Source organism: Dermacentor andersoni, chromosome 10 (assembly GCF_023375885.2).
Source record: "Dermacentor andersoni chromosome 10, qqDerAnde1_hic_scaffold, whole genome shotgun sequence".
Classification (NCBI taxonomy): domain Eukaryota; kingdom Metazoa; phylum Arthropoda; class Arachnida; order Ixodida; family Ixodidae; genus Dermacentor; species Dermacentor andersoni.
This window is the reverse complement of record NC_092823.1, coordinates 88,093,308-88,119,822: the sequence shown is the minus strand read 5'-3', so window position 1 is coordinate 88,119,822 and position 26,515 is coordinate 88,093,308. Positions and strand designations below refer to the sequence as shown.

Below are 26,515 nucleotides of genomic sequence, written 5' to 3'. Positions count from 1 at the left end.
TCCTGAATAAGTACATGCTTTCGTTGAAATGGCTCTTTCGATTCATTGTATTCGAATAAATTCATCTATATAAGTAATTCGAGTGATGCGAAATTAGTTTCTGTAACGCAAGTCAAAAATCCATCAAGTTGTATATATTGCAATATGGAATAAGTTCTAATATTGCTTTTACCTGTACTTATTTGGTCTACATTGGAATCAGGTCTCCAATTTTACAGACAAAAGTATTATGTATTTGAAAGGAAAAGATATGTTATGAAACAGTTATTCAGTGAAGTAAAGAAAAAATTAATGTAAACGGTTTACAAACCACATGGGTCGCTCCCATCATAAACCGTTTAAAGAGTACGACATAGTAAGAATTTTCTTTAGAAAGAAGCCAATGTTTTAAATGCAGCATTCTTCCGCAGATTTCTACCAAGTTGCTGCATCAACTCCAAAGTATTAGGCTCCTCGGAAATGCAATCCCCATCCGTAGGCTACATATTGTTTGCCCTCGTCTGTACTGTTACACAATATATTGTCGATCCTGGATCCTCATGCAAAGCGGAAATGCCACGTAAGATCTCCTTATTTTTTGCCTCTGCGCCAACAATGTTCTGCCGAAGAGTTTTATGGCACTTGGCACACGTTAAAATAATTTTGCGGGCCAGCCAGTCCTTGTTTAAAAAGTATAGAACTGCACTGTAAGTTTTGAGTAGACTTAATTTGTTGTTATGTGTTTTACATCCTCCTTGTGCGGTCACCGCCACCCTCCATGCTCCTCTTCCTTCCCTCTTTTTTTCCTTTTCTCCTTCCCCCAGCGTAGAGTAGCAAGCTAAACGAATGAACCTATTGCCGACCTCTCTGCATTTCGCATCATTATAAACTTTACCCCGTCTTGTTCTGTCTCAACTTTGCAACTGTTACTGACGTTTCAGCCAATTGCGTACGCAGTGACATGCAAATGAAAATAAAGATAAATATTCTGTTCGAGTGTACCAGAGCTTGTATGGTCGACCAGTTGTGACTACTAAGTTGTTATGGTGCTTTACTGGTGAGGGCAAGGTGACGGATTGGACTACCTGCAGCTGCTAGCGCATTTCAGTTGGAATGAAATGCAGGAAATGCTCGTGTAGTTCACATTGCAGTGCGCGTTAGAGAATTCCAGGTGGCAGAATTTATACATGACCTTTTCGCCACGGTGACTCAGACATGACCGGAGTTTGAGACGATAAAGCAGGGTATTTGATCTGCTTCTATGGTGAGAATGTTATGCCAAACAAGTCAATTGATATAAAAAACGGTGCATAAGAAAAATTTGGTGCCCTTTCACTCTGCGAAGACAGATGACTAGCAGAGCAGTGTATGTGGGCTCCTTCATGGTGAATTGCACCTCCGCCGCGGATCGGGCCGGCAATAGACAATGTTCGAGATCGGCCCACGTATGGGAAGTGCTTAACGCCTGCTTCACCTCATCCGTGCGTCGGTCCGGCATTGAACTATCTTCGGGATCGGCCCAAGTATGGGGAGTGGTTAACATCTGTTTCACCTCTGCCACGGATGGGCTCGGCGTTATAATATCTAGTAAAGCAATGAATCGGGCTAGTTAGTGAACGTTTATGGTTATATTGCGCTTAGTTTTGCAGGGACGCTATTGAGTGAAGGACAGGACGTGGACGTACGTAGCGCAAACTACAAACTGTTTATTACTGTTAAAGGACGCGCTTATATACAAGGAAATATGGCGCGCGGGGGAGATAAAAAGATATGACAAGGTTACGACATGTGATCATAGTTCTGGCGAGGCATACATCGTTCACTTGCACCCGTTCGCCCTGACAAACTCGACCTCAGCTTCGGTAAGCGCGATGGACGGAGTGCTTACGCACATCTCTTTTTTCTTTAGTTATCGCAAGCGCCTCCCATATTTCTCGCTCCGTTGTTGTTTTCGATGTGCCAATGACTGTGGTGCTTTCTAGTAGCGGAGAACATTTGCATTGTTTGCAATGTGCAGCCAAGTTGCTAGCTGCTGTCATAAGCTGGCACGTGTATTTGTGCTCCCGTAACCTATCATTTAGACAACGTCCAGTTTGCCCAATGTATACTTTCCTGCCATCGAGTGGGATTTGATAAACCACTGAAGTAGCACATTCCACGTACTTTTCCGCGTGCTTAGTCTGACAGACCGTAGCACTAGGATTGCCCTCTTTGGATCCTGCGTTCACCCTCTTGCACATGCCTTTTAGTTTTTGCGGAGCGGAGAACAGTACTTGAACATCATGGCGTTGGGCTGTCTTTTTTCTCCTATGTGACAAGCCATGGATGTAATGCAACACCAGGCGTTTTTTCAATTTTTCTTTTTCCTGTGTTTGTTGCCTTTTCCTGTTGGTTGTGATTTCAGGCAACAAGTTTTCGCAGATTTGCACCACCATACTGTTCGGGTATGGTGTGAAATATCTGCGGGGTCGGCCCACAATACGGAGTGCATAATGACTGCTTCACGTCCACCGTGGATTGTCCCGGCATTGAACTATTATCGGGAATTTTTTCTACATGCGGACACGATAACGGGGAAAGTAGCCCTTAACAGCTTCGCTCTAAAAGCGCGGCGATACTGCAGAGAGTTGAAAGTAAAATTTCTCTTCCGGTATAAACGGAATGGACCGATTTCACGTTAGCTAAGGTGAAGTGATCCTTTAAGATAAGATCGGATATCTTCCGATCATCAATTCAAACCTTAGACCTCGTCTTCCACTAGCGAAAGCCCTATCAGGTTTAATGGTGACATCAGGTAAGAAAGAAGTTATTGCTTGCTTAAAATATATCTTTCCAGAAAACATGCGTCAGCAACATGACACAGAAGAACCGATTTCGCATACTCCCACACAATTAGTACGCATTTATCTAGATTGTATGCACTCAATCAAAAATTTCAGCGAAATATTTCAGTTTCGTAATTTTAGTGTTGTAGCTCTGTCATGGTTTCAAGACGAAAGTCTTGATTAGGCGTACGTTAATTTTAGTGTCGTAACTATCTCATGGTTTCAAGACCAAAGTCTTGATTAGGCGTACGTTGTGCATTGTTCGCATGTGTGGAAAAGGGTGTATCTCTTAGTGACAACAAAACAAGTGCACTCACTTAGCAGAGCTGGTGCATTTCAAAGTATTGTCATGCATCACAATATCTCCATATAAATAAACCTGCTGCCTTATTTCTACTGTAGGAATCCCCCAAACCATCACTTGCTCTATGGACAAATTATTCTTCTGGAATGAATATTTGTTTGTTTTGTGGTCGCTCATTATTCATTATGTCCTTCTTCGAGGCCTGTGGCAGCTAGGAGCGCGACAAAGCAGATGAATCTGTCACGGTGCGTTTGTGTCTCGTGACTTTTCGTGTAAGCAACGGGGTCAGTACCAACATTTTTTACCCTTTCGCTCTCGTGTAAGCGCTGTCGAAACCTGTTGAAATGTCTAGGACACTTAGCTGCTTCCGATGTTGCCTATTTACGCGCGGCTCCGAATCACGATATTGGACGCATTCTTAAATCGTTTCTACCCTCTTCTTCTCTTCCATTTTATTTATATTTTTTTTTCTCGCTCGCGCCTCTCGACGCAAGGAGAGGCTGTGAAAGGCATATAAATAATATCAACCTACCTAGCGGGATGAGCAAAACTAATATATCGCGGATAATTCAAGTGAGTTTTTAGACACGTAGGACGCTCTGGGCTGGTCTTCTCCGAAGTAAGGTCGCCTCGTCGCCTACAGGTTTGTCTCACTGAGCTATCTCGGTTGCTCGGCTGCAATAGTCACAAGGACAAATGCTTCGTTTTATTAAAGGACTTCAGACTTCTAATCTGAAGGTAGTAAGTTTTAATTCACCTGCAGCACACTTTACCTCCAGGTTTGGAGTGATGCCTGACACCGGCTGAAATGCCGAGAACCAGTGAGCTAAATCCAAGTACAACCAAATTAGGAAGGCCCGCTAATCTTCAACAAAAGATACACCCTCAAAAGAACAGTAATTGACCTACCTGGGGCCGTATTCGGCCACTAGCTCCCTCATGACTCCTTTAATCAATCAATGGCCCTCAGTCCTAGCAGCTGCACAGCACCTGACGAAGGTGGCCGTCACACCTGCGATGCAGCAGAGGGTGCTAAGAATCTTTGGACCCGAACAGGCCGCCACTGGTAACTGAGCCTTGCAATGTTGAACACATGAATCCCGTCGAGCGAAGCTAGCTTAACAGGACTATTTAATGAACTATCAGGCATTGTGTGGGATATGTGGAATGTGGAACACTTGGTGCCAACTAGCACGTGCCCTGAGAAATGGATGTATGGTGAGCGTGAACGTTGATGACGCGTGATCTTGTGGTTCTTCTTGGACAAGCTGTCATATCTAATGGTGGCACTGCCAAATAATGTACTCATGGCCTCTGAGGGGAGAAGCATGGCGCACCGTTGCCTACGCAGGGTAATAATTGTTCCCGCGATTTTATTATATTCCGTGAACCGTACTCAATGACTCAAGATGGCGAAAGTTTTATTGAAGAGGGACGTACGCGCAGTGCATTTATGGTCTGGAAGGCGTCCATTCAGAATCGACAAATACAGAGCACGTTTGCGGTGCAGTCTGCTACTGCGTCAAGTTGTTATCCTTGAGGGACTGTTCACGTTGATTTTGCTCAGCACCGAAGAAATTTGGGTGGCATTTTTCGCATTTGTAAGGCGGCACATTCCCAGTCGCACAAACTTAGTTGCCCAAGCTGGCGTCATAGACGATCATTGAAGATAGGCACACACATACTGGCACATACACAGTCGCCCAAGTTGTAGCGATAGAGGTTCATTAGAAACCGGCCAAGACCCAGTGGTACATACGCAGTGCTCCAAGTCGGCGTCTATGAGTTTCTTCGAAGAGCGGTATCCACCCTGTCCCACATCTACAGTGACCAATATCGGCGTGAAAGAAGTTCGTTGGAGGGCGGCACGTATGCCCACATTTCCACACATTCAGTGACCCAAATTGTTCGGAGGGTTGGTTTCGAACAATCTAAGAATACCAAGTCGATGGGTACCCCATTCAAGCATGAACTACCCAGCGACCCAGGTTGAAGGTAAAAGGGTAAAAGTGATAGACAGATCTAAACACAGCCCCTGAAAAGTGCGTGAAATATGCAAAGAATGCTAGAAAAAACAGAAGCACACCAGTTCCACCAAGATGAGATTCACGAATGCAGTCGGATACCCAGAAAGGGACGCACACATTATCAGGCTAAAGAGCCAAAACGTTCCGCAGTTCACCGCGACGACAGCGTTGCATACTGACACTGAATGTGATGAAGGCAGCCATTGTGTTGGCGTTGGCACAATTAGCGGTAAGAGATCAAGTCACTGTCTTCAGCGACTCACACGCTGCTTGCAGAAGCTACCCTAAACGTAGCATCTCACAATTAAACATTTCAATCCTACGGAAGCGCAACCTATCGCAAACAGCCACGGTGATCTGGACCCCCAGCTGAACAAAAACTCTCCTGGCCTTATGAAAGCGCACGCCTTGGCTTGCGTGCGCGTCCAGCCAGCCTCTTAGCGAGACGATCGTATCGGTGAAAGACTGGTACCCATCACCAAAGAACTTCACGCCACTCTGCACCACTTCAGGCATTCAAGACAGAAATTATCCCGTCCCATGCATCACTCACGCGCGAATGGGCAGTGTTGTGGAGGCTATAATTACACATTCTGACATTGCACGCTACATCTTCCTTTGTATCCCACGCAGTATTTGCACGTTCCTCCATATTGCAACTCTGCAACAAACCTCCAACAGTACAGAAAACGGAAGTTCCACTGTCTAGCGTCGACTCCAACTTCATCTGGTCAGGAGTCCAAGCCGTGCGACTACGGCTCATTGGTTCCTGGACTCGAGGCTTCACTCACGACCGAGGACTCCCCGCAGGAAGCATCCCTGTGCGATTTTGTGCCAATGACGTTTCTCTCTCTCTCTCCTTTTCTAAGACGCCCCCTCCCCCCGATTTATGTCTGTATGCCTGCTTTGAGTGTTAAGAATTAGGGCAGAAGTAAAATCCAAAGAGGTATTAGTTAGGATTAGCATATATGCTTCCTATATTCGTGCACTATGCAATAATAATCTGACTGCTGGTATTCCTACCTATACGGACGCCTATCCGGAACCTATCAAATTCATAAAGTGCGTTATGTTCCATTTTAGACCAGCCGGTTCTTTCACATCCAGTAAAGTCAAGCGATGCGCTCAGTCTGACGCATATTACTTTGCGGAATATAGTGTAATTTGCCAAGACCTGATGTTGGGCACGGTATTGTTCAATGGCCAAATTCGCATAGGTTTAGAATCATCAGTGCCGTTGTCACTGACAAGTCACGGTCGGTAATCCTATGTGCGTATCCCGATTGGCTGTAGTGAGGTTTTGCAAAGAACTATAGCCTTAGGACCTTTTTGCAAATAGGGGACGAGCTTCTCCCTTTTTGATGCACAGCTGTGATTTCGAGATTCTTACAAGTTCATCCTAGGCTTCAAGTCCTTACTTGTTGCGAATAAAAACACGTTAATTACGAGGTTCGACGCGAGAACACCATGAATTTATTCTGAGGCACGCTGTCGTGGGGGACGTCCGGGTAATTCTGACCGCCAGGGATTCTATAATATGTAGCGAAATATACGCGAAAGATAGTTTATTTTTTTTTTTTTTTACATTTCGCCCCCATTGAAATATGAGCGCTGTAGCCAGGCTCGTAAAATAAAGCATCGCAAGATTTCTAGCACAGTAAGCCCACTATGTTTTCTCAAGGTGACTGAGTCTATCGTCTCCCGACACTCCTTTCGCTCGACAAATCTTTCAAGGCACGTCGTTCCTCATAGCTAGCTAGGCGCTTAGCTTCTGTATCACGTTTGGTGATACATCTCGTAACGGCTCAGTAACTGTGAATTTCAGTATACCGAGTATTTTTATTCATTGCAACTTTTCCAGGTCATCTTGTTCTTTTTTTCAAATCGCCTTCGCCCTTTACCGCAAGCGTATTCATAGACCTAGACAACTTCATGCAGTGTACATTCCACACATGGAAAATCAGAATCTGCATTCGTACATTTAACAAAAATTTCATTAATCAGCTTTTCAAGCCATTACTGTACCTACATATTGTTTTAAACGAATTAAAGCCACGTATTTCGCAAGACACATCGAATTGGAGAGTTTATTAACGTGAAATCTTAATGAAGGCTGTAAAGTTTTTCCGTAATATTTCACAGCTGTTGCAGCTACATTTTTTTACAAAACGTCTTTTTATGCGCTGTCACCGAGAAATATCTGAAACACCAATGTATTTGGTCGTAAACGTTGGCGACACTTACCCTTAAACTGCTTTCATCCTCAGAATCCAAAAGAGGCGTTAAATTTGTAAATTGCAATATCTCCTGTAAAATAATTAGCTTCAAAATTAGTTGAGGTCTGTTGACAAAACATTGATTTTCATTGACTGTGCAGCTAATGACGAGAAGCGAGAGTAATCCAGGTAATCTAGCAAAATCGGGGTACGCAGCAAAACTGATCATGTGAAATTTACTGAACTACAAGACCACCCCTTGAAATTCCTCCGTTGCTTTTATTACTATACCCAAAACTCCTGGTGACATAACAATACACGTCTTAAACGTCTTAAACGTCTTAATGGCATAAAGGTGGATAGGATGGTGCCAGAACAATGCCTATATTTCGCTGCATACAGATCGTTCCCAACATCAGAATCTTTTGAATCGCTTCTCTCTAGTGAACGAGGGTTGCAATGTGGGCTTGTTGGTAATGCATCTTCAAGGGGAGTATGGTAGCGCGATTCAAAGACGGGACAAGAGAAGACACAAAGGGACACACACAGCGCTGTGTGTGTCCCTTTGTGTCTTCTCTTGTCCCGTCTTTGAATCGCGCTACCATACTCCCCTTGAAGATCTCTAGCGAAGTTATTTATACAGTGTTCCCTATGCCCAGCGAATTTTCCTCTATTGTAAGATGCCTCTACTGCGCTTTCTGAACGCTCCAACGCACCTGCAGTTCGTTCACAGCAGACACATCGTCCCGAGCTTCTGCCGCCACCAGTCCACGAACAGCCGTTGCGGAACTCCCTAAAACTGTGAACACAACACATTCATATGGACTGGTTGGTGCATCTTTCTAAATAGCACAGCCTAACTAATGCGACACAGGACATCCAGAAATATAACAGGGCAAAGGCGATGTTAATAACCTGAGGTAGTGCTCACGCGAAATTGACCAATGGTTTCTCTTATTGACAAGCGTCAACTCCCCGTTCCATTTCGCTATTGGCAAGACAAATAAAACGTCCTGCAAATCAACAACACTTCATCACATGCATTTCGTTTGAATGCCATCAAAACTCGTGCTGGGCGCACTTTAAATTCTCCGTTGGAAATTTTACTTCCAGCTGTTGGTCCCCGTTTACTGCAAGCAAAAGCTCTGTTTGGTGAAGTAATGCGACAGTGTAAGAAGGAAATATTCGTATACCTAAAAAGTGTACCTCCTCACCTGCTAAGCAAGGTAAGTACATCGCACGTTCAAAACCACATACTTTTATTGCTCTAGCTGTTAAATCTGTTGCTCGCGATCTAATCGAATGCTCAAATGAAATTGCTTCTGTCTTTGTGGAGAACAGGTAGTTTCAGATTTAGCACACCAAAAACTAGCATGCAATACTTACCCGGCGTAAAAGCTAATTTCGAACTTGCACATCTTCAACAATACAGGCGCTATGTGTCAGTTACGCTTAGGGTGCCTCGATGTCTTTCTCGCCCGAAGCTCCGTACACAGTGGAGCAGCACTGTAATGTTGCCAAACCCGATGACGTTGATTTTCTGCGTGATGGGGACAAGCGACGACTTTGATCGATGAGACAGTCCAACCGATCGCTCTTTCTTGTCACTGGCTCGCTCGGTTCTAGAATTCAAGAATTCATCGCTCACCACCCAGAAGTGATATGAGCGCCAAGCGAAGCCGGGACTGGGTGCATCGACGTTAGAAAAGTACTACCGATTGTCTCGCTGAACGAGCAAACTATCAAATTTTGATATCTACAAGGATTAGAACCAACTAAAACACCTTCAGACATATTTTACGCTGCCCTTTGAAGTAAAAGACTGCTTAAATAATAAAGCACGCCTCACTTCAGTTTCGGTGCGTATTTGCTGCACTCCACCGGAAACAGCGGGGAGACTACGGTCGAAGTCCTCGCTCGCGTGGGATGCCACTTGCAGGCGATGAGAGAACCCGACAGCGATCTCAAACGGGTATCTTTTCGCTTTTTTGCGCAAGATCGCTGGTATGGGATCTAGAGTTAAAAGTTCACTTTCCTAGTTTCTGCTCTGTTGTCCGAGGAGCTAAGCCGAAGACGTGTGACAGATGACAGTAACCAATAAAAACATGTCCTTAGAATGCAATTTCATGAAAATTTGTCATTTATCGCCCCGTTAGAATTACTTTCACGATGTTCTAAAGGAATTTTATTGCTACCGATGCATAACTATTTGTTTCCAAGCAACGCAGATTCGTTGCGCAAAGCTTCCTGTAGAAGTGGAATGCCTGTAATAATAATATGGTCATTCTACATTCGATTGTCGTTTCTATACCAATGCTTTAGTAAACGCGTTATTTTTCATCAGTAGAATAAAACATCGGGTGTCATGCAACCTAGTTACCGTTTGACGGCACACAATGTAAGACACCATCAAGCGTTCGCAAGGTCTTTCAAAACGATTCCGGGCTACATATCCATCACCGCATTACATCACCGCGTCAGACAGCTTGTTAAATAGCGCGTCTTGACTTTAGGCCCTCAAAGATATTACGCGTTTAACTATCAGCATTTAATTATGTATTGGTTATGTATTACAATGTATTGGTCCAACTGATGCGCCAATCGCGGTATCTTCCCAGCGGTATGCGAAATTACAAAGCTTGCGTGAAATAGCATATATACCATGCCATCAGGTGCTAAGGAGGCCGCAAAACCTTTAACCGAGTTGCTGAAGTGATAAGTATGGCGTAATACTAAGTCCCCTGGATCGCACTGAACGTCAAGGCGGTGTGTGTTAGAGTGGCGTATTTGCTCGAGCTCAGCGTTATGCAATTGCTCACGAACAGCAGTGACAGCGGTTGTAAGCCGCTTACGTCATGCATTCACGAAATGACGGGTATTGGAATGGGCCGCACGCCGTGGTACCAAGGTATTCGTTAGTGCAAATGAAATTTCTCTTCCAAAGTTCAGGTATGCAGGTGTAAAACTAGTGGATCTGTTGACCGTGGTACGCTTCGCAAATGTACTTTCCGAGAGCTTCGTTTCCCATGCAGGATGATCGGTTTATGCGCCATAAGCATATGCTTCAGGTTTCTGTTGATGCCTTCGATTATGTTGACCTGTGGGTGGTATTCCGTTGTATTTTTGTGTTTGATGCCGAAGGCAGAAGACGCCTTAGCAAATGTGCCACTCGTGAAGTAAGTGGCATTGTCGGTGAAGTAAGCGACACAAAACGCGAAAAGAGATCGAGGAGACAGCGCCAAATCTTTCGCGGAGTAAGTGCACGCAATGGGTACAAGTCAACGCACTTCAAGAAGTAGCAGTTTCTCCGCGGGGTGTGGAGGAAAGGGCCCATTACGTCACACACCACGATTTGCCAGGGGCTTTGACTAAGAACTGGCTGCATTAGGCCAGGTGGCAGGCCACCAAGTGCTTTTACTCGTTTACGAATTGAAGTTTAGCGCATGCAGGAAAAAGTCCTGCCGCAGGCCTGGCCAAGTAGCAGTCTCACATAACTTATCTTGCTGCCAGAACTGAAACCAGCGATAGCTGAGTCGCGGAATTAACTATTCAAGGATGTCCTGCGACTTTTCGGGATGACAGTTACCGTTATCCTAGTCAGCTCGTGGAATGTAGCGAAGCAGAAGGTCGTCGTTAGAGACTACATAAGAATCGAACTCACCGATTCTAGATGTTTGCGCACTAGAGCCACTTAGCTGTTGGAAGACGCGCCGGCAGAGGCCGTCTTTCCGTTGCACCTTGAGCAGGCGCTTCCTGCTGACCGAGGTACCCCATCTCGGGTACGTGTCAAGAGCAGCAACAAGAGAATGTGGCTCCTGGGTGCAAGAACGCTCGGGCAAAGGCGCATGTGAGAGTGCGTCAGCAACTTTGTTTTGTGCAACAGTGCGATGTTTGGTGGTGAAATGATATTTATGCAACGGTTTTTTCGAACGCACCTACTCGATTCTGTAAACGCTGCAGTCATGTAAACGCCATATGGTCTGTTTGCACAATAAAACAGGCACCGTACAAGTACATGGCGAATCTTTTAAGCTCGAACACAATGGCAAGACATTCGCGCTCTGTGACAGTGTAATCTTTTTTTTTTTTTGTGGGTGTCAGAGTGTGACATGGATCGCAACTCGCCGGAACTCACTCCCGAATTCCTGTAGTAAAACAGTGCCTAGACCATAGTCCCTAGCGTCTGTTTGTAGCACAAGCAGCTTGTTTAGTCGGGGAGCTTCAGAGCTGCGGTCTCAGCTATTGCACTGGTCACTGTTCTAAATGCGTTGTGCTGAGATTCACTCCAACTCCATGTCACCCCTTTTCGCACTAGTTGATTAAGTGTAAAGGTGAGCTCTGCACGGCTCGGTATGAAAAAACGGTAGAATGCAATCATTATCAGGACACGCTGGAAGCTCTTGACGTCCCGCGGGCGAGGGCATTCTGCCACGGCGCGAAGGTTTGCGTGACTAGGACGACGCTGACCGTGATTCACAATAAAACCAAGGAAGTCTGCTCTTAAGTGCGCTAACTAGACTTCTTGGGGTTCATGGTAACCTCGCTCTCTGCATTTTCTGAAGAACGATGGCCAGGTGTTCTAGTTATTCCTCAAAATTGTGTCAGAAGATGACATCATCCGTATATGCCATTGCGATTTGCTACCGCACTTCATCGAGAACAATATCCATGAGGCATTGGAAAGAAATAGACGAGTTCTTCAAGCCAAGTGGCATGCAAAGAAATTCGATGAAACCATTATAGCAAGTGAATGCTGTTTCGGGGATTTCAGCAGGTTCCATTTCAATTTGCAGAAATACCCGAAAGCAGTCGAGCGTAGTGAACACCCTTGCAGCATCGAGACTCGAAAGAATTGACTCAATTGAGGGAAAGGGATAAGCATCCCGAACACTGTCATGGTTTAGGCGTCTATAGTCTATGCATAAGTGAGCAGTGTCATTATTTTTAGGTGCTAGAGCGATAGGAGAAGCCCAAGGGCTCTGAAGCTGTCTCACCACACTGGTGTCAATCGTTTCCAGTTGCACCGAACGAGGATCGGCGGAGCAGACAACATCCGAGTCGCCAAGGTCTCTAAGGAAAAGATAAATTTCCGGACGGTAGAATTTGGTACATAAACATGCAAGGTAGCCGCAAGCACGAAAAATGGTCGTAAATGGAAAGTTAGCAAAATGGCGAAGCTATTAGCGTGTACGGCTTGACCGAAACGCACCTACGAGATTTCGAGTAGCCGCTTGTTATTCACTTTATGTATGGAATAGGTGCAACAGTATGACTGGCACAAGGATAGGTGGAGGCGTGGGCATGCTAATTGAGCGAGATGTGAAGTAGCAGTATAAGAAATTAGTAGACGTTATGCAGCCGGACGTAGCAAAGGCACGGCAGAATGTGTTCCATTGAAAAGAGGAACGTGTGTAAGTAGTAGAAAAAAGCAAATAAAGTAGATATAGAAGAGCGTATGCAGTCGACTAGGGATCGTTCAGAATCCTAAATTACACGAAATACTGGGAAAAGTAAATGGTTGCGAGTGAGCTAGTGCAAAAGAAAAAAAAATGCACGAGGGAACGTTGGGTGCAAAATATTCGTAAAAGAGACGAACGCTGTCCAGGAAGGTCCTGGAAATTTGTAACACACTGGGAGCTCCAACTAAAAAAATTCGCTGCTGGTTATAGGGGACGAAGGTGGTAACATCTTCGAAAAAGATGATGTGCAGCGCTACATCAGGGACATTATTAGGGATAACTTCGCCACAAAAGAAAGCTTAGCGCAGACTCAGACATATCCAGCAATAACTGAGAATCCTCAGAGCTGAAAATTGAAAACTTTTGTTGGAATAGATCGGAAGAGAATGTGTCTAGTAACACGGCCATAGAGCCAGATGAAATCTCATTTAACCAAAAAGCTTAGTTCCAAGGGAACGGTACTGTTAAAACCTGCCGTGGAGGAAGTGATTAGAACGAAAAAAAATCCGTTTAGAATGCCTGAAAACAAGAAAAACCTCATCCACAAAGGTGAAGGTGACAAACCTAAGACGAACTCGTTCAGGCTAGTTACGGTAACGTCTGTGATATATAGAATGGCAATGCAACACTTAAAATGAGAACTACAGCAGTGGGATGAAAAGAATGATGTACTGGGTGAACTACACAATGTGTTCAGGCCAGGCAGACTCTTCGAGTCTCGTTAAAACTGCTTGTTTGCACCAGCTCAGTACATAGAGTTTCCAGTTGCTGAGAGTAGGCATTTGTGGATAGCATTTCTAGACCCTAAAAAAGATTACGACAACGTATAAAGGTAATTAACGTATATTCTCAAGCCCGAAGGCAGAGATAATTATTTCGTGGAGCTGCTGAGGCATATATATACGAATACACACGAGCACAAACTGTATGGGAAGACCGAAAATGTTATGAAGCCGTCGAAATTCACCAAGAACTCAATGGAGCAAGGATCTCCTCTGTCACCATTGTTGTTTACGCCTTATGTTAAGGCCAAAGGAAAGCTACTGGCGAACAGTTAAGGTTCAATGTATCCTACATGCATGAGAATGATGATTGGACGTTATAGGCGCAAGGACCACATGTGGCCAGAGAGCACCTAGGCAAAGGCGATGCATAATGAACAAATAGTTTAACAGAAGGTCCCCGGCCACCTGCATGCGGTCTCATAATGCTGCTAGCGGACAAAGCAAGAGAGTTACAGACACCTGCAAATATCTGTCACAACCCAGCGACAAATCTCGCCCATAAGTTAAGCCCACTCGGTTGAAAAACACATATGAAAACTTCCGCCTGGCCAATTTTGGGACGTCCTGTATTCTGACATTCGGTTGTCTAGCATGTGTTTGTCTGACGTCGGTTGTCTAACTTCTCTTGTTTGATTTAAGTTCTCCGAAGGTTTCTTGCCTTTCGTTTGTTCTCTGGTGTTTGTTGTCTGTCATCCCGTAGTTCTTGTTAAATATTTAGTTGAAAAGATTACACATAGCTCGTTAACACTATGACATTTTATTAGTGTAAAAAAAGCTAAATAAAAGAAATTCTCAGGCGAGGATTAGAACTTACGACTTGAGACTTCTTAACCTTTGCGCCATGCTGGATGTGGTTGACCTAATATAGTTTAACGATTTTAGGTGCAAAAATCTGTCTATGTTGTTGTTTACATTTGAACATTTATAGTCAAGGTGTGCTTTCGCTCCGCCACGTGAACTGGCGCCTTTCTAGAAGCGCAACAGTATTGCTTCTATCGACGAGTACTCCATGAAGTGCTTGAACATTCATGTTGCTTTATACTATATGTATTGATTAAAAAACTCCGAAATAGACAACGGCGACCGGTGATGCTGTAAGGGGTGTTGCTGCTAATTTCTACAGCTCTCTCGCTATGTATACTTCTAGCCGTCATAGAGTTTGTGTGTTGAGTGCAATATAGCTACATAAACATTCGGAGACAGCGTGCAAGGTTCTTAGGGTAGTGCAAATGCCTGAATACTGACACCCGTGCGACACCGATTCTCACGCATCTATGTGAAACAACCCAAAACATCTTTACCGCTTGGCAAAAGCTTATGAAATACTTCCGGGAAATAAACGAATGTGTCAGCCTAATAGCACATACAAGTTCAGAGGCCTGTGTTTGGCATCTTCGAAAATAAAATAAAATGAATGTGCAATCGTTGCTGGAAATGCGGTTATTTCGATGAGCTGCTGATTTTGAGGAGTCCGATAGCGTGATTCATTGTGTCGCGTCATCATTGCATAATTACGACAACTATCCTCGTCGACTTCAATGCCGTTATTGGTTCCCACAACGCAAATTTGAATACCACGTAAAGAAACGTACAGTGTATACTGTCGATGTGAAAGTGATATGAAATTTGAAAGCGTCGCGAAGGAATACTCTCTTGTCGCGACGTGAGAGTTTATGTCGTTTCGGTAGGAAGTGGCACAATTGTAATGCCGTGGCCCAAAGTGTATGTCGTCGAGACAGGCAGTTCCTGTTGCGATAACAATGGCTGTCACGACAGAACGTTGTTCCGACTTCAAAACACTTGGTCGTCGCCACAGAATGTTTCTGTCACAACGTCATAATTGCTGTTGGAACGAAACAAATGTCTGTCAGAGATAGAGAAACGTGACGGACTGCTCTCGTACCACCGATATTTCTGTTGTTGTGACTGAAATTGCTTTAGTTGTGACATATAAAATAGACGTAAACGAAGAAAGGACTTACTCAGGCGACGACCAAGGTAATCCTAAATAAAGCAGAAGCGGAATGCAACAGTTATGAAACATGCAGCACTTTGAGGTATGTATGGAATCTGGAAAGGAGTGATGGTGTGAGCGCTAATTTTTGCAAATGCCGTTCTGTTTGATGTGGGATATCCTCTCGGGCTTGAAAGTTAACCGGAGACAGCCAGCCCGGTTCGCTTTGGGAGCCCACGATAAAACCACAAATGAGGCAGTATAGGGTGAGATGGGCTGAACCTGTTTTGAAGTCATGGAAGCGCAGAGTAAAATTAGTTTGGAGGAAGACGTATGAGCATGGATCAAAATAAATGGACTGCAAAAGTGAACTAATTTCTGTACCTGAAAAGTGTGGGCGCAGAAAAGAGGACGAGGCCATAAAATGGGCAACTAAGTACACGCTAATTGGAAGCATAAATAGACAACCAAAGAAGGTTAAAGTAACAGAGACAGCGAAGAATGAAAAAAAAAACGAAAACATGGAAATTAACAAGACTGGGAAGAAAGAAATTAGACAGGAAAATCCGTACGGTAACACAAAGGCAGTGTCTTGCTATTTCAGTCTGGAACTGGTTTCCTAAAGAGAAAGACATTCCCGAACAAATATGCTCAAAAATATAGGGCTAATGTATGCTACAGCGAAAATCTGGAGACTAGTCTGAACAACCTATGGGAATGATTTAACCCATTGATACCCGTAGGTAACGTGCACCTTCCAGAAGTGCTTATATTCAAAGTGGACGGAAGTATCAACTGGTCAGAAGTGGACATTAAGATGAGATGTTCTGAGTATTGGTGGGTAAAAACATGGAAAATATTGGTAAGGCCTGATGCCTTATAGGCATAGGAGCGATAGAAGGTAGGCAGAGAGGATTGGAGGCAGGAAAAAAAAAGATTACAGCGATGTATACAAAAATGTTAGAATAAAACCAAGCACCGCATACCTCAATTACACAAACAGTCTAGGTGGACATTAGTCATCGCCCTGTATATAAGGGGATTCCTATATATCTTCAACATCACTGTCGGAGCCAGACCAGCATTCTAGCTTAGGCAGTTGGATTGCACGTTGTGCTTGCACACGGTATGTTGACACGTGTACATTCTTTGTCAATTGTTTTCATCTTTCCCGTGACCGCATTTACCCTACAGCCTCATGTTAATGGCCAGCGCAAGACGCGCCTGCTTGCGGCGGAACTTTGTCCAACGTTATTGTTGATTCCTCCTGTTGTCTATGTTGCCGCACGCAGGGTGAACACATTCGCGTGATGTGAATCGCGTTGTACTCCCTGGAAGTCGTGCGAGCAATGTACATTACGCTAAAATCTCGGACGACTCACGTATAACTGCCAGTGGACGCGATTAGCCCCCAGATATGTCTTTTGGCGACCGACGCATGCGTTCGTCACTATCGTTCTACACAGCAGAAACTAGCTTTTGTGGGCACAGGGGCTTCACACAGTGAAGAATTTACCGACGGTTAGGACACTACCTGATGTGAAATTTAAGTGCAGCAGTAGAGGCAGGTTGCGAACGCAGTTCCCGCGTCTACTTGGGCGCCCCTCGCGGCGGCCCTCGCGACGACCGGCCTGTTTCCGTTCGGAAAGCCTGTCTGTGCGCTGTTTCGCGCGTAGCTGTTGCCTTTTCTGAGCAATGGCGAAGTTCATACCGAGCTGTTGCGTAGTGGGCTGCAACAGCACGTACACCACCTCACGAGGAACAAAGTTTTACAGGTTTCAGGTTTCCAAGCTGACCGTATGAAGCAGAACGGCGCCAACATGAATAGCGCTCGTCCGACGGCATAAGCTGTTTTATGTTCCGGCGTTATGCCAAGTGCGTTAACGCCGAATTCTTTGCTTTTACAGCAATGATGGCAGCAACGGGACACCTGCAGTGCGTACCAGGATATGCAGCAAACAAAGCAGTTTGTTCCCACACTGTACCGCAGTAAAGCTGTGGAACTCTTTCGCAATCCTCTCTCATCAAACAGCGCTAGGGCTTGCTGAGAGATTTAAGGAGGGGTTGCAGCTGTTTGAGCTAGCATACACCCTTCTGCGCCCAGCATATCAACTAAGGGGCAGTTGAGATCAGCAAAAATTTTGACGACGAGGTTTATTCGAACCTCCTTTGCACGCTCTGAAAAATCGCAACATAAAAGTATCGCACTTCCAGTAACTTGGGCGAAAATATTTTCCCAGCTTAGTCTAACACAACTGGTAAGTTCCTCCCCTTTTTTTGTGTTTGGGGAGAGCAACGTTAGAATACCTTGGGTAGGTCTTACGAGTCGTTCGTATGCCCCACGTTCTTGGATGAGATGTTTTAGATTCGTATTTGCCGTCCTGTATGTACAGGGAAACTACCGTGGCGTCCTTGCACTTCCCTGCGATGCCAGCACGGCAATCGCAGCTATCCGCTAGGATTTGTCTGCTGTCGCCGATCTTCAAGAATCAATGTCGCTTATAATTTCATGCGTCCACACCGTAGATAATGATGTAACTTACGCTGAGCTTCACGCATCTCGCTGGTGCGTTATTTTTCGTTTGCGGAATACACGTAGTAGTCACTTCCGATCAGTGCGAGTTCAACACTTCCCTCACGTCGTAGACGTGCCCCACTCCAAATAGACGACTTCCTTTCTCTAAATTCTTTTCACGAAAAAAGCTGTGAAGATCTTGTAATTTCCGAAACCCGTTTAAAATTAATATCGGCACGCTGTTTCGCGCCATGACTACCGTTTGACAGGGCGCCAAACACGCAGCGCGAGCTGCTGACACCGTGAGTAATCCTACCGCATTCGCGAAACTATCCGTCAGGTGGCGCTAGGGGTCGGAAAGACAGGGCGCCGCCTAGCACTTGCAACGTGCCCATAGGAGTCTTCATTTCGTAACATCCACGCCAGATAAGTTGGCACGTGATGACGCTAGCCCCTTGAGGCTAAAACGAGGAAGTTCGTGGTTGCGCGTGCGCTCTCCCAAAAGCAGCCATTGCTAAAAGCAGACGTTTTTCGCCAATCTGTCGCTGGTGAACTATTGTAGCTTGCACTAGCTGTGTGACATTTCTGGTGGAGGTGCGGCGTACGGTAGATTTTAACATCTCCAGAGCATTCCCCAGACCTAAGCCCGGCGAGTAGTTAGTCCGAGCCTATCCTTGTGCACGTACGTGCCAGCCGACATCTCCAGGAAATCCAGCCACTGTGCGGTCTGCTACCCGAACGAACTAGAATGGCGAGCCAACAACCTCCTGCCGCTACTGCAGCATCGCACGTGGTCATGAATCCCACCCGGGCGCCGGATCCGTTCCACGGAAGTGCTTCAGAGGACGCCGACGACTGGCTTCAACATTTTTACCTGGTCGGCTACCTCAACAACTGGACCAACTGGACTCTTGAAGATTCCGCGAAAACATGGTTCGAGAACCACGAGGCGTCATTGACGTCATAGGTAGAATTTCGTCGTCAGTTCCTAAATGCATTCGCCAGGGCACGCATGAAGGAGAGGGTGGAGTTCGCAATGGAGGCGAAAACTCCAGGCCCGAGTGAGCAAGTGACAGCTCACGTAGAAGACATGAATCGGCTCTTCAGACGTCTGGACCCTTTTATGACTGAAAGAAAAAAGGTGCTCCACCTAATACGCGGCGTCAGAGGAAATGTTTGCTCACCTCATTCAAAACCCGTCGACGACACGTGCAGAGTTCCATGACGAAGCCACTACCATAGAAAAGGTGCTCCAACAGCGAGCCAGGCTATACAACCGCGACGCCGTGATTTCAAGGGAGCTCTCTACCGTTACCCTCGGTTACGACATCAGCGCCTTGTGAGACCTCACCACGGCTTAATTAAGAAGAAACTCCAGAAGATGCAGACGACAGCTGCCCCTATGGGACAACTTCCCATTGCGGAAATGGGGCGCGCCGTGGTCCGACAGGCCGTCCCTGTTCCTGGACAGTACAAGGGACAACAGCATGGTCCGCGTGCTATGACTTACGCTGAAGCAGTACGCCGTCCACCACCCTCAATTGCGTACAGCATCGTACACCCTGCTCAACAAATTGACGTAAGCTTCAGGCCTAGCAGCCCACCGCACATCACCGAAGCAAGAACTAGGAAGAGCGTCGTCTGGCGTACCACAAGCTACAAGCCTCTTTGTTTTCATTGTGGCGAAGTCTCAGGCACATCTACAGAATGTCTCCTTATCGTCATGCCGGAATCCCTGGAGTTTTCCTGAATGTACCTTGTCCACGACCTGGCGAGCGGTCGCCAGAAATAGAGAATATCGTCGCGAATCGTCGTAATGTTGATCAGTGGTGGCACGAGCCCCGTTTGCTGTCTCCTGCTCGTTACAGGTCATCATCACCAAGGCCAGTCTTCTCTCGCGGCCTACCCAGTCGCCACTCGCCTAGCGACCTCTGGACGTGAACTCGCTGACGTCGACTGTACGCAAGATCCTCGACTATGACGACAACAATGTAAACAGAACGACGCAGACGTACAGATGCAGTCAAACACACTACCAGAGGTAGTAACGTCAGACATTCTCGTCACCGTAGACGACGAAGAAATAACGGCGTTAATCGACACTGGAGCGGAAACCTGAGTTATGAGCATGGACCTTGCCTGCAAGCTGAATAATGTTTCTGCCGAGTGGCCTGGCTCTCAGATTCGCACAGCAGGAGACTATCTGCTAATCCCGGTAGGAAGATGCACATCGCGAGGGGGCATTCGTGAGTTTTCGTACCTCGGAGATTTCGTTATCCTCCCAAGTTGCTCGAGGGACCTAATTCTGCGAGTGGACTTTCTGCAGGCTAATGGAGCCAGATTAATTTACAAGAGTCGCGGGTAACGTTTTCCACGGCGCAGGCCTTAGCAGGGTGAAGCACTGACGGCACCTATGCCAACGCCCTGAAGATTGTTGACGAGAACATCATGGTTCCGCCAAGGAGCGGCGTATTGACCCTCGTAACCTGCGACGCATTCGACGGCTATGAGGGTATTGCCGAGGCAAATATCCAACTGCTACTCGAATGACACATCTGCATTTCCCGGGGCCCTGTTCGATTACAGAATAAGTGCTCGCAAGTTTTCTTGACCAACTTCAGCAACGAGTATCATCACGTCCCTCAAAGTGCAGCTGTAGCGTTCCTAAACGACATTTCTGACTTATCCGACGTCGGCACGCTACAAGTGACTTCACCGCATGCAACAACTCACGCCAGACTGAGTACCCGCGTCCAGATTTATAGTGACGTAGCAGATGTACAAAAGTATGAGCTACTCGGCCTAGTGAAATAATTCTGGGGCTGTTTTGCATCGAAGGTGTATATCTCTACCACCCAAGAAAATTTTGGTTGCGTAAGCAAAAAAAAAATACGTGGGCCAATCCCGGCGATAGTGTGATACCGGCCCGACTCGCAGCGGTGACGAAGCAGGCGTTAAGCACTCCTCACACGTGGGCCGATCCCGAAGATCGTACTATAACGAGCCGACCCGCGGCGGAGGGGCAGTTCGCCATTAAGGGACCCACATAGCTTCGCTGGTCATCCCTCTTGACAGAGTGGAAGGGCACTGAGATTCTTTAAGAGTGTGGCTTCTCATGGCCAGACACCTTGGCGGGCATCGCTTCATGACAGACGTGTACACGTTACCTGAAAACAACTGACTGCTTACCATTACAAATATTTAAGTATGCATTTGATTACTGTTACCAATTACTGCTCATGTAAGTAATTAAGCTAGCCTATAAAGTAGTCGGTTATTTTAACGTTACTTTAGCCCATATTTTTTCATAAAATTGAGTAGTGAACTCTCACTTGAACGAACTTCAAGGGACCTAAAGAAATAGTTCACTTAACTGAAACTTCACTGAATTGAACATTCACTGGCATATGGAACAGCATAGGGCACAGCAGATATCGAGTCAGAAGTGTGAAATGCAATTCGTGGAGTTACGTACATCAGTATATACTTACGTTGCTTCTCTCATTCTGAAAAAAAAATCTAATTTGAACTGACACTGCTGCTCTTAAAGTACAAGAAGTAACAAAAATGTCGAGAGAGTCTATGTTTTTTTGCGCTTCCTCTGACACAGCTTGTTGCTGGGACACGAAGTCTCGCAACCTCCCAAAGCGGCCTCGGCTAGAATTAAAATATTTGGATCTACTTCTGCCATTGCATCTTCCTTGTCGCACTCTTGTACTTCAGGACGAGCACTGGAAACGATTTCCAGATCTGGTAGTTCTGCACCATTAACGAGCTTGCTGTCACACTGCACATAGTCTTCTAAGGAAGTGTTGCCAGGGTCTACTGATCTTGTTCGTTCAAGTGAAATATTAGCAATACAGAAATTATTTTAACTGAAAGATGTTTGCGTAGAATGCATTGGAAAACCGCCGGGGATATTCTGAAAGGTAGGTATTCTGAAATATTCGTTAAACCACCGTTCGTACATGTGAGAATTTACTGTATATAGAAGGAGCTGGCCTGGCTCTTTTAGTGCGTCCGTGTCAGCTCGTCTCATGTTCCTTATTATTGCATTAGCGAACATGTGAACACTCAATGCCAATTCCCGCCGTTGTCGTCGGCATCGCCATCCGCGTCGGCATCACCGTGAGGTTCCCCATAAAGACGAATTACGACAATATCGAGGCCTTGCGACATATGCTCTTGGTGCGAGAAGTGTTAGAGGATGAGCCGAGAAAGGTGGCTGCTTGGTGCGGTGGAGTATTTTCACGCTTACGAGGAAGAAAGGTGGAGAGGTGCGTACCGACTTTTCGCGCGCCCAAATGGGAAGCGTGCAGGGGGAGGGGAGGGGGAACAAAGGGAGCCGGGTAGCGGACGCCTCCGCTTCCACTCTGGCTGCCACTCTCCATACGTGTGCCAATTTCTAAGATACTGCAATACCGCCCGGGCCCGAGGCGGAGACGAAGCATGCGTTAAGCACTCCCCATACGCGTACCGATACCGAATATAGTACAATACCAGGCCGATTCATGGCGCAAGTGAAGCAGGCGCTAAACATACCCATAAATGGGCCAATCCCGAAAATAGTGCAATGACGGGCAGACCCGAGGCGGAGGTGATGCAGGCGTTCAGCACTCCCCATACGTGTGCCGATCCCGAAGATGGTGCAATGCCGGGCCGATTCACGGCGGAGGTGCAGTTCGCCACCAAGTGCCCCCATACACAGCTTCGCTGGTCATCCTTCTTCACAGAGTGGAAGGGCACTGAGTTGTTTCCACGGACTCTTCCACAGACCCAGAAAAGCTTGCTACCGTTGCCGAGTTTCCTTATTCTAAAGACAAGAAGGCTGTTCAGAGGTTCTACGGCCTCTGCGCTTATTGCCATCGTTTCGCTGAAGGCTTCTGAGGGATTGCTGAACCTCTCAAGAGGCTGACGCGACAAGATGTGCCCTTCGTGTGGACGGAAGGCCAAGAGCAGGCCTTCACCAAATTGCGCAAATGCCTTCAATCCGTTCCAGTGCAGGCGTATTATAATGCCACCACGGCCACTGAAATTCACAAACACGCAATCAACGCAGAACACGGAGCCCTTCTGGTTCAATGGCAAGACGGCGCAGAACGTGTAATTGCGTATGCGAGCCGTAGTCTTCTAAAAACAGAGGCTAATTATTGAACCACCGAAAAATAACGCTTAGCCATCATGTGGGCCATCACCAGGTTTCGACCCTACTTATACGGCCGGTCATACCTAGCGGTCAGTCATCGCCCCTCGCTCTGCTGTCTTGCTAATACACGAGACCCGTCAGGTCGCCTCGCTCGTTGGAACTTCCGCCTCCAGGAATAGTACATAACTGTTGTTGACAGATCCGGCCATAAGCATAGCACCGCTGACTGCTTGTCACGTTCTCCCTATTCCTTTGACATCCTCCGACTTCGAGCTCGATTTGCCGTTTCTAGGTGTCGTCGACGTGGTGCGCTTGGCTATCAACGCGGAGACCCTGAGCTGCTTCCAGTCATCCATTACCTCGAGGGAACTGACGTTGTTGTCTCACGCCCATTTTTACGAGGATTGACACCGTGCTGCCTGCGTAACGATGTCCCGTACAAGAAAATTTTCGAGAACAGCCGAGCAACGTTCCTATTTGTCGTTCCGACGGCGCTGCGCGAGGAAGTTTTACTGACGTGCCACGACGACCCCTGTGCCACCCATTTAGGCTTCGCGAGGACATTAGCGCGCACACGGCAGAAATACTACTTGCCACACCTATTTTCGTAGGTTCATTGCTATGTACGAACGTGCCGTGAATGTCAGAGGCCTAACGTCCCAGCCGTCAAGTCTGCCGGCCACCTTCAGCCTTTGAATCCGTTCAAGCAAATGGGAATGGATCTTCTTGGTCCGTTCCCTCCGTCATTATTGCAAAACAAGTGTATAATTGTGACAACTGACTATTTAACTCGCTATGCGGAGACGGAAGCTATGCTGCCGGGAACTGCTGCTGAAGTCACCAGCTTCTTCGTCCACAATATCGTGATTTGTCTCGGTGCACCCGCTGTTCTCAATGCTGAACGCGGTGCAGCGTTTACAGCGCAGTTATTGCAACAAGTCGTCATGCTGACGCACACCAACCACCAAAATACCACAGCCTATGATCCCCAAACTATCGGCTTAACAGAGTGCCTTAGCAGAACATTGGCCGACATGCTCTTCATGTACATTGATGTGGAACACATAACATGGGATGAAATTTTGCCAGACGTTTGCTTACAATATCGCTGTACAGGAGACCACCAAGTTCACACCATTCGAACTCGTTTACGGACGTCGCCTTACAACCCCTTTAGACACCGTGCTCTTGGTAGACCATGGAGCCACGAGAAATGTCATCACTGAAGAGGTCATCGAGAAATCCGAGGAAGCTTGACACCTTGCTCGGAATCGCATCAGCATCCAGCAGAGTACCGACGCCTGGCGTTACAACCGGACCCGACGGAACGTCCAGTACTCACCAGGCGGCCGCGTGTGAGTGTGGACACCTATCCGAGACTGTGTGCTCTCGGAGAAATTGTAAAGCCGCTATTTTGGTCCCTATAAAGTTGTACGCCGCCTCAGTGATGTGAACTACGAGGTGATGCCTCCAAGCTCTGATCCTGGTTCTAACCGACGCCGTCCCCGTACTGAAGTTGTCCGTGTAGTACGGATGAAGCCGTGCTACGCACGCGAGAGCTAAGCAACCCTCACAAACCGCTTCAGCATTGTGTGCATTCCTGTATGTCTCTTTTTTTGTGTGTGTGTCTTTTCATCTTTGCATGTTTGCCCATATTGCTCGCCCGCTGCCCCTTAAACGACCAGGTGGGCCGCTTTTGAGAGGACAAATGACGGGAAATAAGTTGGCCCCTGATGACACTGGCCCCTTGAGGCGAGAACGAGGAAGTTCGTGGTTGGGCGTGCGTCCTCCGAGGATCAGCCATTCCTAAAGGCAGACGTTTTTGGCGAATCTGTCACTCGTGAATTATTTTAGCTTGTAATAATTGGGTGCCAATTTATAGGCTGGCGCGGAAATTCTGTGTCGTGCGGTGCATTGCAAATGGAGCGAACTGTGGCGCGACGGCCTCGTAATCTGGAGATCGCGAGATAGCCAGCACGGGGCTGACCCGTGGGCGCAATTCTCAGTAGGCGCCACCTACATAGGGTGAGGTGGAGGAGGAAAACACTTTAATAAATAGAAATGGGAGTGGGAATAGAGGAGCGAGGCTGGCCAGGAAGCTTGGTTGGGAACGAGGGGGCCGAAACTCCGGCAGACCATTCCGCCAGCCTGGTCAGACAAACCTGCCACACAAAGCGCGCTGCTGTGGCGCCATCTCGCCGCCATTGCCGCTACACTACACATTTCGGCTCACGGTTTCACTATGCCCTAGTCCGCTTTCCGCCTCATGGTTCCGGTGCACCCTCTTCTTCGGCTTCATCCTCGCGCCTCTTCGCTGTCACTGCTTTTTATTTTTTTTTTCATCTTTCGCTGCGCTCGTTCTCTCGGTACCGCGGCCATCGGCGACACCGAAGATCGCCGCAAAAAGGAGGCCTAAGAGCTGTGTTCTAATACTTCATTTTGTGAGTAGTTCTGGGAGGGGGGTTCCACTGTGTGAACCGTTGCTGTTATGACAGCATCAGAATTTAGCGTTCCTCCTGAGGAACTGCCTGTATACCACACCGGCGTTGCACCACTGGTCGGAAAAGAACAAAAAGCAAATGAAAAACTAAATAGATCTTGTCATTTTACTCGGCGACAATAAACCCCAAAGGTCTCTATCAGGCTTATCTCACTAACCATCTCGTTAACCATTAGATAACCTGACAGGCCAGGTATCTTCCGGAGTACTGTTCCTGCTTGGCACAGCAGTTATCTTGCGTGCTGCGATGCACGATGCCGCCTCTGCGTATTCTTACATCACCGGTGGAGTAGCTCGAGCGCTAACCTATACACAGCTGTCGTTTTCAAGCCCCAGTTTACAAATTTTTGTCACAATTTGCGTGCACATAAATTTCACGACTTCTCATTGTACACTGCAGCAATACGCATGTGAAGGCAGTGCGTTCCTGTTGCTTTCCTCATGCCTTTGTATTTTGTAAAGGCGTTTATTTCCATACATTCTGCCTCTACCTGTATCTTTCTTTCGCTTTATTCTTTTGTGTTTAGTACGCAAGTTACGTTTCCCGCATGTGTTATGTTTCCTGAATGATGACCCTGAAAGTATTTCCTGTTAAGGCGCTTGTTCTTTACGCATTCAAAAAAGCAACCTTTTTTCAGAGTTGGCATGCATTTTTCTTGCTTCACTGGGTGTGTGCGACCTGAAGCTCCTTCCTATATAAGGCGTAATTTGCACTATTTATGCATTGTCACTGAGACCATCAAGTTCTCGACTAAAGGCTCACAGATGTAAGCATTTCATAGCATTATATTGCTTGTTGATATTA

General features: G+C 46.6%; 1 protein-coding gene across 1 annotated transcript in view; it reads left to right on the top strand.

The window, feature by feature from the left end:
- The window catches only part of LOC129388363 (uncharacterized), a 45,310-nt gene that overhangs the window by 310 nt on the left and 18,485 nt on the right, over positions 1-26,515 (top strand). Inside the window, exons 2-3 of the mRNA XM_055078495.1 lie at positions 411-559; positions 8,465-8,577. Of these exons, the coding sequence (XP_054934470.1) occupies positions 460-559; positions 8,465-8,577 (213 nt within the window). The 5' untranslated portion in view covers positions 411-459. The remainder of the gene's footprint in view (positions 1-410; positions 560-8,464; positions 8,578-26,515) is intronic.